This window comes from Peromyscus maniculatus, chromosome 6 (assembly GCF_049852395.1).
Source record: "Peromyscus maniculatus bairdii isolate BWxNUB_F1_BW_parent chromosome 6, HU_Pman_BW_mat_3.1, whole genome shotgun sequence".
NCBI lineage: Eukaryota > Metazoa > Chordata > Mammalia > Rodentia > Cricetidae > Peromyscus > Peromyscus maniculatus.
This window is the reverse complement of record NC_134857.1, coordinates 22,703,474-22,717,602: the sequence shown is the minus strand read 5'-3', so window position 1 is coordinate 22,717,602 and position 14,129 is coordinate 22,703,474. Positions and strand designations below refer to the sequence as shown.

At 44.3% G+C, this 14,129-nt stretch overlaps 1 protein-coding gene across 1 annotated transcript in view; it reads right to left on the bottom strand.

Annotated features, from left to right (window-relative positions):
- Positions 1 to 6,190: 6,190 nt before the first annotated feature.
- The window catches only part of LOC143273792 (protocadherin Fat 4-like), a 31,426-nt gene continuing 23,487 nt past the window's right edge, over positions 6,191 to 14,129 (bottom strand). The window contains exon 3 of the mRNA XM_076573787.1: positions 6,191 to 6,427. Within this exon, the coding sequence (XP_076429902.1) occupies positions 6,395 to 6,427 (33 nt within the window). The 3' untranslated portion in view covers positions 6,191 to 6,394. The remainder of the gene's footprint in view (positions 6,428 to 14,129) is intronic.

The following is a 14,129-nucleotide window of genomic DNA, read 5'->3' as shown; positions in this document are numbered from 1 at the left end:
TACCTGGCTCTGGCTTTATTTTTATTAATAAGAACTTTTAAGATTCGTGCTACACAGTTAGAATAAGAAACGTATGTAAATGCATACTAGTACCATGCCACAATATAGTCTGTGAAACTACCAGTGACTGACAGAAAGGATGATACAATACAAACCAAAATGAGAAAAGACACAAGATTTCCCCATATTTAAAAAAAAATCTAAAACTTTCCTGTCTGTGGAGATACACTGAGATGGGAAATGAATTGTTATTCTTTTTACTTATAAAGCAAAAATACCTACTTTGCTTTTTTCATGTAACCCAGCATCCAGTACCAAAAAATGCCTTCTTCCTCCAAGTGTTCCAATCTCTATTTATCCTGGCCTCAGACCCAAGCACAGCAGAGAATGCTAGAAGCCCAGGATTCTACAGAGCGTGTGGTGTAACACGAATCTTATAAGTAATTATTATTAAAAATAAAAAAAAAACCTAGATCCAGGTATTGGGGTGAACGCTGGAAGATCAGAGAAGCAGAACAAGCCACAGCTAACCTCACCTCGCCAGTTCCTCAGCTGAACCTGTTTCCTCAGACTGGAAGCCTCTGAGTCCTCATCCAGAATGGATCTCAGCTGAACTGCTGCTCAAAAGCCTAAAAGCTTAACCAGGCTTCTAGTTCCTGGTCTTCATGCCTTATATACCTTTCTGCTTCCTGCCATCACTTCCTGGGATTAAAGGCATGAGTCATCATGCCTGGCTGTTTCCAGTGGGGCTTTAAACTCACAGAGATCTGGATGGATCTCTGCCTCTGGAATGCTAGGATTAAAGGCGTGTGCTACCAATGCCTAACCTCTATGTTTATTATTGTGGCTGTTCTGTTCTCTGACCCCCAGAGAAGTTTATTGGGGTGAACAATATATCAACCACAGTGTGGTGATCTGGAAGAAGCTTTGGTAGCTGTCATACTCATACTTTTGGATGAAGAAAGAAAGCAGCCAGACTCACTGGCTCAAAACCTTGGCACTATAAGAAGGGAGGCAAGAAAAAAGACTGTCCATGTGTCTGAAGCCAGAATGAGATGCACAGTCAGTTCTAGAACAACAGGTGCTACAGAAACAAGCCTATCTCAGGAAAACAATAGAGGAGAAGAAGAAAAAACATCCAGAGGTAGGTGAGTCTGGGCAGCAGAAGAGCAACCGAGGCTTGACAGAGGGAACATGCACAGCCTGACTCACCATCAGCCCCTCGGCTGTTTGCTTCTCCCAGCAACTTCCAATTACAAGCATCTTCATGAGGAACAGAAGACCACTGCTCCTGGAACTTCACATTAATTCGCCCATGAGTGTGTAAGGATGCAGTGTCAAGCAGCTCCAAGGATGAAATCTTACAAAGAAGGGATGAAAAGCAGAGAAGACAGTCCTTCCTTAGTGTGTGCTGTCCCAGGCTGGACTCCAGGAGAAAAAAGCCAAAGAGTAGCGTCTTGGAGCTCATCATCCAATGTGCACTCAATGCACTCAGCCCTGCCCTTCAACACAGCCATAAAGGAGCCCTTAATTCTCTTCCTTGAGTCATGCAAAGATGCTGACAGCTCATAAATAAGATCAACTGAAAGAGTTTCTCATCTGAGTCCCTCAATCTAGGTGCTCCTCTCCTTCCTGTCCAAGGCTACTGACTGTATGTACAGTATATGGTGATGGGACACTTTCTGTTGGAATGTGACACATCATATGCACTTTATACACATTTTCCTCAGTGAACCATAAAAGAACTGCCATGATACATAGGCTAGACATCATGGGAAGCAAGACTTCCATGCCAGGATTGCCTCGTTTCACTAGCCCACACCTCAGCCTCCATGGCTACTGTTGGTCTCCTGGCATCCTCTCCAACCAACCCCATCCTTTAGCTTGGAATCTGACCTTGCCATTGGCTGCTGCCTTATTTACGACATCAATCTCCCTGTAACCCTACCAGCACCTGCTAGAATCTTTCTGTTTCCACAGTGATGCACAGGTTTGGATCATCACAGGTAAGCTGTGACCACTGACCAGTGAGTGCTGTCTGGTATTGGACACACTGGCCACTAGGTCAGCTCATGAGACAAGGAGAACCAATGATCTAGCGCCATTGTACTGTGGATTGCTGATACTATCCCTCTGACCATGTCGGTAAGGAAAGAAACTTTACAAAGTGTTGTGGTTCCCTTCTCCCAGTTATTTTTACTACACTTTTAAATCTTTGTTTAATGGGGATACTATTGATGTTGATATAGCTATCTCAAGTCAAATGCCAGATTTAGCTTTGGTTATTACTAGGTATGTGATTTTGGACAGAAAGTTTACTCTCAAGTGTTTTCCATTCACCCCAGGGAGATAAGAGTGTCTCCATGCTCTGGGCTCTGTATTGTCAAGTCTTAAGAGGCAAGTAAACAGGGAATAAAATCAAGCCCATCTTGATGGTGCTAAACTCAAGAGACCCTGGGAACATGAAGAAGGTATGCAGAGATCTAGCACTCAATACCATGAATGGGACAGACTCCCTCCACTACTTTTAACTTATTATGTCAAATTCAGGGATATTCCAAAAGTAATGTTCACACCAGGAATGGTGGCACACACCTGTAATCACAGCATGCAGAGCTTGAAGGGATGAAGGTCCCTTCAAGTCTAGGATGTTCTACACTGGCCTGTCTCCACACTCACCAAATAAATGTTAAACATAGACAGAGAGAATGGCTGCCATGTTTTGGAGTTACTTGGACTTCCCTGGATGAAAAAAGGAAAGTGGAAAAGATTAAGAGGGCTGTGGGTTCTGAAAAGGGCAGTTACTGTAGTGGAAGAAATATCGAGGGAGTTACATGAAAGACAGACTCACAGTAAATGGGGGAAGGGAGAAAACCTGGTACACAGGGTTAGAAAATCTAAAAGTACAAGAAGGCACTCCAGAGATGCCCTGGAGGTACACAAAGGCAGTTTGGAACAGAATGCTTCAGACAACAACATGTTTTAAATCCAAGGCACAAGGCATTGCCATTTCCCGAGCCATGTTTAGGCAAGCACACTGCTGGGATTAGTCTGGGCAAAGGTTCGCTGTCACGTATGGAAAACAGTATCCTGCTCTGGTCCCTGGCTCTCACGCTCCACGAAGCCCATCTTCCGCAGTATTCCCCACATCTTACATGCATGGGTGGTGTTGGATGTTATCAAGTGTGACTGGGCACTCCACAGATAGCTGTTGTCTGCACAAGGACAACTGATAGGTGTGGAGGCGGTTCTCACAAGGATGCCTCACTAGAAGAGTTTAAAAAATTAACAGTTACTGAGGAACTCTTTAAGAACAATTTTTAACCAACAGTTAAACTGAGAAACAATCTTATTCAGAGATGAACCCCAAAATACATTAGCAATCTCAAGAGGTCTCAGTAAACGGGTGCAAAAAAAGAAAGAAAAATATCAGCAGGTTACATTCATGAAGTCATATATGCATATGTGTTTAATGGTTATATAAATAATAAGAGGTCATAAAGTATACAAGGAATGGACCAGGAAGGGTAATTAGCTAAATACAGTACCTATCTATGAAATTCCTGAGTTATCATTTCATAGTAGTGTCAAGCCAAGTGGACATGGCATGTGCCTTCTGCACCAGCTCTTGGGAGGCAGAGGCAGGGCAATGTGTGTGATTTCCAGGCCGGACTGGTCTAGGTGGAGAGACACTGTCTCTCTCTGTAGAGCAGGAACTGCTCCGAACAGGCTGAAGGCACAGGCGTGAGAAGCTGTCTAAGGTTCTCCCACCTCTAAACACTTCCGTTTCCTGCCTCTGAACACAGTTGTGAAGCAGTGTCACAGCAGGGATAAGAACAAGGCAATGCGGGCCAAGGAAGGGCAGTGTCCAGATCAGAGCAAGGGTCCAAGTGGATCAACTAGGAATTCCATACCCACACAGGAAGAACGAGCAGTTCATCGAATGAGTGTCATCCTATCCAGGACCAATGATCATTCTGAACCATTTTCTTTGGGGTATGTGAGGGAACGTAGGTCTTAGACTCTCCCAGGCTGTAAAACTGGAGATAACACAGCTCGTCACAGGAAGCTACAAAGCTTTCATCTCACCATTTTTCCACTGTCCTCTTGCTTCTTACAGAAAATTTCTTTGGGACAGAATGTGCTCTGCCACCCTCTGTGTCTCTGCTGAGGAAGGCCACACCCTCAGCAGGAAGTGTGGGCAACTTCTCCAGGGTCTTGAACCCAGCTGTGAGTTCAGCATGGCTCCTGGCATCGGACTCCAGCACTTGTTGCCAGCAGCTCATGGACAGTGCCTACCCCTACCAAGGAGTTAGCACGAACATGCTGACTTTGCTGACTGACCAGAGACTGATCTCTGCCTCGGCACTCTCCTGTCCAGGTGTTCTCCAGTGGGATCTCACAGGAAGCACTGACAGGAAGGGGGGTCTATCCCTGGACTTCACTGTAACTGTCACTGACCAGAATACCACTCTCCCTGCCTGTCTATAGCAGTCCGTGTGATAATATTTTAGATCCCAATTCCTTAGTCCTTTCCTATCCAACACTGTCTGCTAGTCTTGTCCAGTCCACACCACTAGAGGTGCCAAAGCAAGGATATAGCCTGGCACCTTCCCACCTGGAAGGCAGTCAGCTCTATGACTATGGCCACAACAGTCTGTGACCGCAATGGCTGGAGGATTCGGGCAGTGTTGATGACTCTGTGTCCTACCCTGGGAGTCCCACCCTACCACCAGAGATGGTGATGGTGCTAAAGGAGATTCAGCCAGCAAATGTCCAAACCATTTCTCCACCTCTGCCATCTACAATCCCACACCTGCTCAAGCCATGCCAGACAGCAGTCTTCAAGGTGAGTAAAGCCAGGAGGGGAAGGAGTGAGATCCACACTCAAAGGAGACTCAGATCTTCCTTTTAGCGTTGGATGTCCACACACAGGAAGAACGGGAGTCCTGGCAGGTTAGCTTTGGCTCTGGCTCACCATCCTCATCTTCATTCTCTATAATGAGAGACAATGCAAGACAGTGAGTGACAGCCATACTTCATTATGTTCAAGGCATGTGCCAAAGGACACATGTCACTGCCCAAACTAAGCAGTCCCATGCACCAATACAATACAGTCACCTCCTTCCTAATCTATTTCTTGGGATTCTTGAAGACAGCAAGAATTTTCTGGTTTGGTAACACTTGATTTTTCCTGAGTTGAAATCGGACTCCAGAGCAATGCAACTCTGAATCTGTCCTGGAGGAAATGTTCCTTCCATATTCCAAGTGTCTGTTGTGAAATTATAGTGAGAGTCTGGTGGACCTGTGGAATACTGCTAAGTGGGGGCAAAGTCTCTCTCTCTCTCTCTCTCTCTCTCTCTCTCTCTCTCTCTCTCTCTCTCTCTCTCTCTCTCTCTCGCTCTCTCTCGCTCTCTCTCGCTCTCTCTCTATCTCTTTCTTGATCTCTCTTTTCTTTTTCTTTCTCTTTCTCTGTGGTTCTCTCTCTCTCTCCTCTTCTCTCTCTCTCTCTCCCCTCTTCTCTCTCTGTCTCTCTTTCTCTCTCTATCTCTTTCTTGCTCTCTCTTTTCTTTTTCTTTCTCTTTCTCTGTGGTTCTTCAGCAGTGACCCAAGTCCATGATCATGTTGATGTGTTCTCTACTATAAAGTCACACTCAAGCTTAAAGATTTCACCTTCTTAAATTAATTTTCATGTCACTTATAAAAAGTCTGTGAAATGGGAGCTCAAGGAAAGTCAGGGTTCTTGAACTCCTTTCAGGAATGTGGAGCTGGGTTTGGATACCTAAACCCACACAAAAATTCATGCTTCTGGGAGCTTATGCGTGATACCATAAACAGAAGGAAGCGGGCAGAGATGAGTAAGTTTTGAAAATTATGGACCAAACGGCCTAATAGCAAACTTCTAAGAAATGAGAGGCACAGTTTCCAAGACAAAAGGGAGGGTAACAGGACCAAACACCAAGGGAAAGCTTTCACCTCCTCCCATGATTACTACACATGTACACACTGCCCAAACAGGAAGGAACCCGCAAGCATCTGAGAAAACATGATATTGCATGGTCACCAGAAACACCTGAGGAGTTACTACGTCTCCAGAAAGAGGGGCTGCCCTCGCTACTCAAGCCGAGCTCATAGGAATGCCCGTCCCACTGCTACAGGAGCCTGAGTGCTGAGGTGCGCTGAACGGAGGGGAGCATCTCACTTACCAGGCACTGACTGCTTCCTTGACTCTTTTGCAGTGGTGGAAATGGAGAGGTCCCTGGGATTGACACCTTCAGGCCAGACACTGTCTGCTGCAGAGTCCAAACCTCTGCAAGCCTGCTCCCAGGATGTCCAGATGAAGACACCACTTGTTGACAGGGACAGGTCATTGACTGGCCTCATTCACAGTCCTTCAGAATTCCTGGACTTCTCTCCAGCTCCAAGCCTGGAACAAACAGAGAATAAAAATGTGGAAGAGATGACTGCTGAGCAATCAACGCCTCTGGACACCTATGAGGGCACAAAAGTAAACCAAGAACCATCACACCTCCCTTTCACACACCCTGACATGCAGCAGCCCCTGAACTACACTGATGCTGGGAGCCTAAGGCAGAAGCTAGCTTCTGATAATGCCACCCTGGGAAGGGAAAGACAGAGACAGAGAGGGGGAGACAGAAGGAGAAAGAGAGGTTGAGAGAAGGAGAAATATTTGATTCAGTCCATTGCTATGACTTCATATGACCCGATTTGTCTCCTGAATGTTGTGTTTCCAAAGTTAGGGATTCAACATGTGATCTTTAAATTAAATAACTGATTAATTTTGGTCTGGGGGATGGGATCTAAACCTTTGCACATGCTAGAATAGGCCTTTACCACTGAGCCACATCCCTGGCACTCTTCATTTTTATCCTCTGTGGAGTCCAGTCTATACTGGAACTCACAGTCTTCCTCCCTCTGTCTTCCACAGGCTGGGACTGAGGTGTGCAATCATTCCTGGAGACACATGAATTTTGAGGGATTATAGTTCTGGCAGCCTACACATGACAGCCACAGTGCCCTACAATATCATATTAGTCCATTCACAGGAATTCAACACATCACCACTTGCAAAGATAGTTTGTTCTACATATCTAGTATGCTATTACTCCACTCTACAAAATTTAAAATTTATTCTCTAGTGTCTTTGGATATCCGGTATCCACTGGCCACCACTCTTTCCATAATCTGTGACAGTCATTAAGCTAAATCATCTTATTTAATCCTTTAAAATTTATGGAACCCAGATGTCCTCCTCATTTTCTTGGCAAGGCTATTCCCACTCAGAAAGAGACCCCAAGTCCTATGCGCTCCCCATACCTCCAGGTTCTGCCTGCTTCTGCAGTCGGTACCCTTGGTGACTCTCCACGGTGCCCTGATGACTTCTGTCCTGATAATGAAGTCAGGGACCACCATGTACACTATTAATTAACAAGACAGACAACATACACCACTGTGGTAAGAATTCTCTGCGGGATGCGATTCTCTAGGTAGAAGGCTGCTTTCTGCGAAGATGGACAGCAGATATGAAAGAGAAGTGAGAGCATTTTCTTGACTATCTGTGTAAACACCATGTTAACAACTGAGAAGGATATATTTTTCTCTGATTTTTTGAGTCTAAATTATCATACATTCTTGACATTCATAAACATATATGTAAATATTCTTTAAGACAAAGATAAACGTCTTTCCTTGAACCAGGCTATTTGGTTCTCCCCTAAGATGATTTAAGGCTTCAAAATGAACCAACAAAAATACAAAGTAATATTTAGCATACATGACATAATATCCCTGAAATCTCATGCTGTGGGTCCTCCACTAGGTTAGGCTGAAATGCCGAGCAGGCTTTTTTTTTTTTTTTTTTTTTTTAAGTGTATTTTTCTTCTTGCCACAGGGTGGCAGGTTTGTCCTTAAAAATGGAGCTTCTATACAACCATTTGCTAATTTTTTTTCCTTTCCATGACTAATAGAAGCTAGAAGTCACTGGGAATGGCGTCTTCCTTTTCCTCTCTTTGGTTGGGTCCCCTGGTGACAGTTTTCTCTGGTTTCTTTCTGAGCAGCAGGCCTTCAGGTGAGGGGGTGATGACTTCCTGTGTGCTGAATCTGGACCTCCAGGAGACAGGAGAAATTTTCCTTGCCTCTCTTTCCTGGTAGGACAGATCATCCTCAGGGCCAGCTGGGGCATGTGGCTCCTGCCCTGTGACCCTGTGAATGCATGGCCTCTTTCGAATGACATCTCTATGGATGCTCAAACCACAGAGATCAGGCTGACACCTGTCTTCTCTCTTCATGTTCCCATGTTTATTTATACTAATAATCCTTAAATTCCCAGCCCTTTACTTCCCAGATAAGAGATCAACATTTATCTACATCCCTACCCCTAGGTCCACTTTTTCACAGGACAGTAGAGAAAGGTCCCATTCCCAGTGCTCATAATCACTGCAGCCAAGTACCCATTTGCCACCTGGTGGTCGCTTTCTTCTCTTTGATACTATTCAGAGTCACCATGAAAACAAACCTCTGAACTGTCTGTGGGAAATATTTTAAATTAAGTTAATTAAAGTGGAGAGACCCATCCTAAATGTAGGCAGCACCTACCCACGAACTAGGGTCCCAGGGTGACCTAAAAGAGAAGCAACTGAGTGCCTGCATTCCTGTCTCTCTGCTTCCAGTCTGCAGGTGTCATGTGCCCAGGTAGCTGCTCTGACTTCTCTGCCATGACAGACCACACTGCTTGCAGTGTAAGCTGGAATTAATCTGCACCCTGTAGCAAGAATCTTAAAAGTTCTTATTAATAAAATCAAACCTGGAGCCAGGTATTGGGGTGAACCCTGGATGATCAGAGAGACAGAACAAGCCACAGCTAAACTCACCTGGCCAACTTCTCAGCTGATCTTGTTTCCTCGGACTGGAAGCCTCTGTGTCCTCATATCCGAATGGCTCTCAGCTGAACTGCTGCTAGAAGCCTGAAAACTTAACCAGCCAAATGCTTACCCAGGCCAAATGCTTAACCAACCAAATGCTTCTAGTTTCTGGTCCTCACGCCTTATATACCTTTCTGCTTTCTACCATCACTCCCTGGAATTAAAGACTTGCTTTCTGGGATTAAAGGCATAAGTCACGTATCCTTGAACAGATGGATTTCTGCCTCTGGAATGCTAGGATTAAAGGCGTGTGCTACCACTGCCTATTCTAAGTATCTAGTGGCTTTTCTGTTCTCCGACCCCAGATAACTTTATTAGGGTACACAATATTTTGGGGAACACAATACCATCACAGCACCCCCTTAATTTGCATTTTGTAACGTATTTATCACATCAACCAGAACTATTGTGACTGTACAAGAGCTAATTTAATACAAATTCAATAATGTCCCCGAAGTGTAGAATAATTTTGTATCAAAATTCTAGAATTATATTTGCATATTAGAAAACATAAATCTAGGATCTGCTTGGCTGAATGTGTCCTGACTCACTTTCTCCTCTATTTGGTGAACACATACAAAGTTTTAATTAAATATTTAATTTCTTTAAAATTAATTTACTATATTTGAGGTCATTGAGTTTCCTACAAAGAAGGGTTTATACTGACTCCTAGGTCCGGGCAGAGGTCAATGTAATTCTGTGGTCATGGGTCAGGCTAGGTGCTTAAAAGCCAGTTGAGACAGTCTTTACACCATAACCAGGGGGGGACACAGCCTGATACTGTTTGTTATGTCATTACTAACTCCCACTGAGGCAAGCTTCCTGGTGACAAAAGTTTATTACATTCAAAAAATGAGTCTCTGTTTAATGTAGCTTAAAAACCATTCATCAGTGTTCTAAGAATGTTCAGTTCAGATGGAAATGCCTGTCATACTGAATCTTGTATAATTTGGATAACATTATAAAATTCTGAGTAAAATATACATTAATTCAGTGAATTAATACTAGATATTAAATTAAAAATCTGATGTAAACTTATTCCATCTGTCTTCTGAGCTGTTCTTTATTAGATTTTCATGAAGATTAAAATTAATTAGGTTTATAATGAAAGGATATTGTGTGCTTGTGTGCCACCTCTCACTACAACTTTTCCAAAATCCTCTGTGCGCAGAGCTGAAGGTGCAGACTTATAAAAACCAAGATTAAAAAACAATGCAGTGACAGCATATGTTTCCAGAGATCTCTATCTCTGTGCCTATATCGAAGCACATGAACACGTGTGTGTATGTATACATTTGTTTTTTCAAGGACTTGTATCCCATGCTCCTTTAAAAGTTTTTAAGTTTAAGATGTCATGGTCATTTTTCCAGATTAGCCTATGACCTAATTTGGTTTCCTGTTGCTGTGATGAAACACTGACCAAACACAATTTTGGGAGAAAAGAGTTTATTTGGCTGCTTGCAGGTTACAGTGCGTCCATCCTCAAGGGAAGCCAGGACAGGAAGTTGGAGGCAAAAACTGAAGCAGAAGCTATGAAGGAATGCTGCTGGCGGGCTTACCCTCAGGCTCTAGGTCAGCTGGCTTCTTTATATATCCCAGGACCCACGGCCTAGGGGTGTGGTATAGCCCTGTCAGGTTGGGCTTTCTTACACCAATTAGCAATTAAGAAGTGCCCTATAGACAAGGCCATAGGCTAATCTGGAGGTAATTCCTCCATTGTTAGTTCCTCTTCCCAGGTGTGTCAAATTGACACCAAGATTAGCCATTGTATTATAGAACCCTACCTAAATCCACTTTCTTGCTAAAAGCCCTTGGGACCACATGTACTTTAAAAGTCAAGGCTGGGGGTAGTGTGGTCCCCAAAGAGCCAAGGTGGATATTATTATAGCATTTCTGACTGAGTCTTGGGGAACACATGCTAATCAAATTCTTTAACATTGGTCTAGGGACCTGCAGAAATACACACTAAACAGAAAATAGAAGATTATGAGTGACCATGTCTGGGAAGCCGGCTTTATCCCCAGGCAAATCTGTGGCTGAGTCTCAGGTGGGGTGTGTATCATTGTAACTCTTTGCCTTCCTTTGGTGCAAAGCGCTGGGCTGGATGAAGCCAAAGGAAAAGTCATAGAATCTGGCATCCTGATGGTGTCAGAAGGCACAGCTCTCAGGGCAGGAGGAGGTCTGTGGGATGGTGGTTTTCTGTATCCTCTGATGACTGAGATACAAACCAGGCCCAGAGCTGCATTCGGCTTTGTGACCAAACCCTGCGTGGAGGCAGCACATCACATGCAGCCATCCTGTACTCCTGGGAGAACTTTCCTGAGATGCTGAAAGATTTACTGAGTCCGCGGAAGAAGACCAGCGTGGGAATTCTCTGCCAGGCCAGAGGAGAAGCAGAGGGAACATGAAGCAGGGTATGCTGTGGCGTCCCAGCCTGTAGAAACAAGCCCGGTGATACAGCCTGCGCATGCGCCTTTCAGGGATCTGATGGAACAAGAAAGTTCTGCCTCTGGATAGATTCCCATTCTCTGAAAGACTTTGGAAAACCTTTTGTGATTCATACATTGTGGTCATGAGAAGGTAGGGTTTCTTTGCAATCTCATGCTGAATGCAATGAAACACATTTTATTTTTTAAATATTATATATTAATTTATTTTCTATGTGTATGTGCATATGTGTTCATGCTCGTGGAGGCCAGAGGACAATTTACAGGAGTCGGTTCTCTCCTTCCACCATCTGGGTCTCAAAGAATCAATCTCAGGTCATCAGGTTTGGCTGGCAAGCCTCTTTGCTAAGCCATCTCAGTGGCTGAGAAAAGACATTCTTTTAAAAGCAATTCCATCTCTTTACTCTCATTGAATATCAGGTGGGTAAAGAATACCATGGACTGTGTCCCAGGACAGGGGCATGGCCTTTAATTCCCCATGTACATGGTTGTTGGACAGTGGAGCCTCGAATGTCTCAGATGTATACATACCTATGCATCCAGTACACGAAGAGACTTCAAAGGAACATTCTGGAGGTTTGGGGCACTCTTCACTCGGTGACTTTTTCTGTTCCTGTGATACAGTGTACCAATGAAAGAAGAAAGGGTGTCTGTGCTCGTAGTTGGAGGGTGCAGTTTATCACAGTGGAGAAATCGGGAGGCCAGAGCTTGAAGCAGTTGGTCATGGTGCAGCCTCAGTCAGAGCATGAAGACAGATGAGTGTTCATGCTCAGAGAGCTTTGTTTCCACACAGTCCAGGAGCTTAGTCCAAGGATTAGTCCTCCACACCTAGGGTGAGTCTTCCCTCTCAATTAACATAACCTAGACAATCCCTTACAGGCCTGCCAGAGACTTGCCTCACAGGTGAGTCTATATCCTGTCAAGTAGACAACCCCTATAAAAACCACATCAATAAACTAGTTATTTTATTGCATTGGTATGCTCTTACATTTTTATAGTCTATTCAACAACAACAACAACAAAACCCAAGCTACTTAATAAAAATGAGTAAATGACAAGATTACTCTAAAATCCATATAGGATGAAATAGAGATACTCATTTGAAACCAGAAGCTGAAATACTCCAGGTTTTCCCACACCTGAATCTTACGCTCATCTTAAAATTGATCCATTTCTGGGACAGTCTCCTGCTCTTCTCAGAGTTGCTGTAACATTGTTTGGACAGTGATTTCTAGAACATTAAAGCATTCCTCAAACGTTTCTGAGTCTTCCCAAGTGTTAAGCTTGCGAGTTCATAGGGCGTATAGGATGGCCCTGTAGCTGTGAATCTGTGAAGTCAATATCATTTCACGGCCCTGTAGCTGTGAATCTGTGAAGTCAATATCATTTCCAACCTCCTTTACTGATCACACCTTCACCTTCAAACTGTGGTTTCTCAGAGAAAAGGCAAGGGAACCCTGGTTTTAAAAAAAGAAGCCAAGTCATGACTCTTCTGTCCAGAACTGGAGCTTCCCGTCTCATCTTGAAAGCACAATCTTTCACTGGTTGTCAAGTCTCCACCAGATCTGGCTTGCCTCTGTTTCCCCTCCCTCCTGTCTTGAAGCTCCCATAGGGCTCCAGTCACACAGGTCTCATCGTTCTAGGCCAGGTGACTCAGAGTGTTTGCATTTAACATATCTTCTGCCTGGAAAACCCCTCTACATATTCACACACCTGGGTTCTCATGCCCTCCAAGAAGAGGTTCAGCCGCCACCTTCCTGGTGAAGCTTTCATCATGCCACTAAAAATGTTAAATGACACCCGCAGCACTCTTGATCCCCCAATATAAATTTTGATGTTGCGTATTGCCTGAGCCTACCTTCTTGTATGTAAGCCCTGTGAAGCCTTTTTTTTTTTTTTTTGGCCAAGTTGTTGCTCACTGCTGTAGTTTCAGTACAGACTTGAATGCATGCATGTAGGAGGGACGCCCCAGCATGAATGTTTGTTGAATGAGAGACAGACAAAGAGTAGCATCTAAGTTGAATAAAGTATGTACTTGAATGGAAAAAAAAAAAGGAAAGGGATACATGAGACTGCTCCTAGGTATTATGAAGGAGAAGGTTTATTGTAGATATGTGGGAGAGCATAGCCAGAGGCTAAAACATCTGGGAGAGCCCAGAATGGACATGACCAGACTGAGGTGGGCCATGTGAGGAGATGGAGGAAGGGAAGGGAGAGAGGAGAGAGGGGAACCAGGTGCAGAAGACAGGAGGCCCAAAGGTACACAGATAGCACTCAACCAAAATGATTGGATTAAGGAAGGGTAGCTAGGAGAAGGGCAGCCCAACCCCAGGGCTGGAGAAGTTCAGGGTAGCGGGCTGGGTATGCCAGCCAGGAGGACCCTTTAACAGGTAGGGACTGAGGGATGCCAGGAGAACCTGGTGGCCAGGTCTATTTTGATATGTTGTATAGGCACCTCAGCCGTTTGTCCCAGGTTTGAAACCTAGCAGTACTGAGGAGCACAAAGGAGTGAGTTGACGTTACGTGACATAGGAAAGACCAGATGTGACATTTGAGAATGCTATTAGTTGCCTCTGTGGAGATGCTGAGGAATACACACACGCTTTGGGGGGAATCTTGAGATGTTCATGCATCACTGATAGATTTAGAACTCGCTGTATTAAGAAAGGGTGAGGTTAGCAAGGACTTAGAATAGACTGCAGAAGATCCCTTAGACTAGACATGGGCCATGTGAACATCA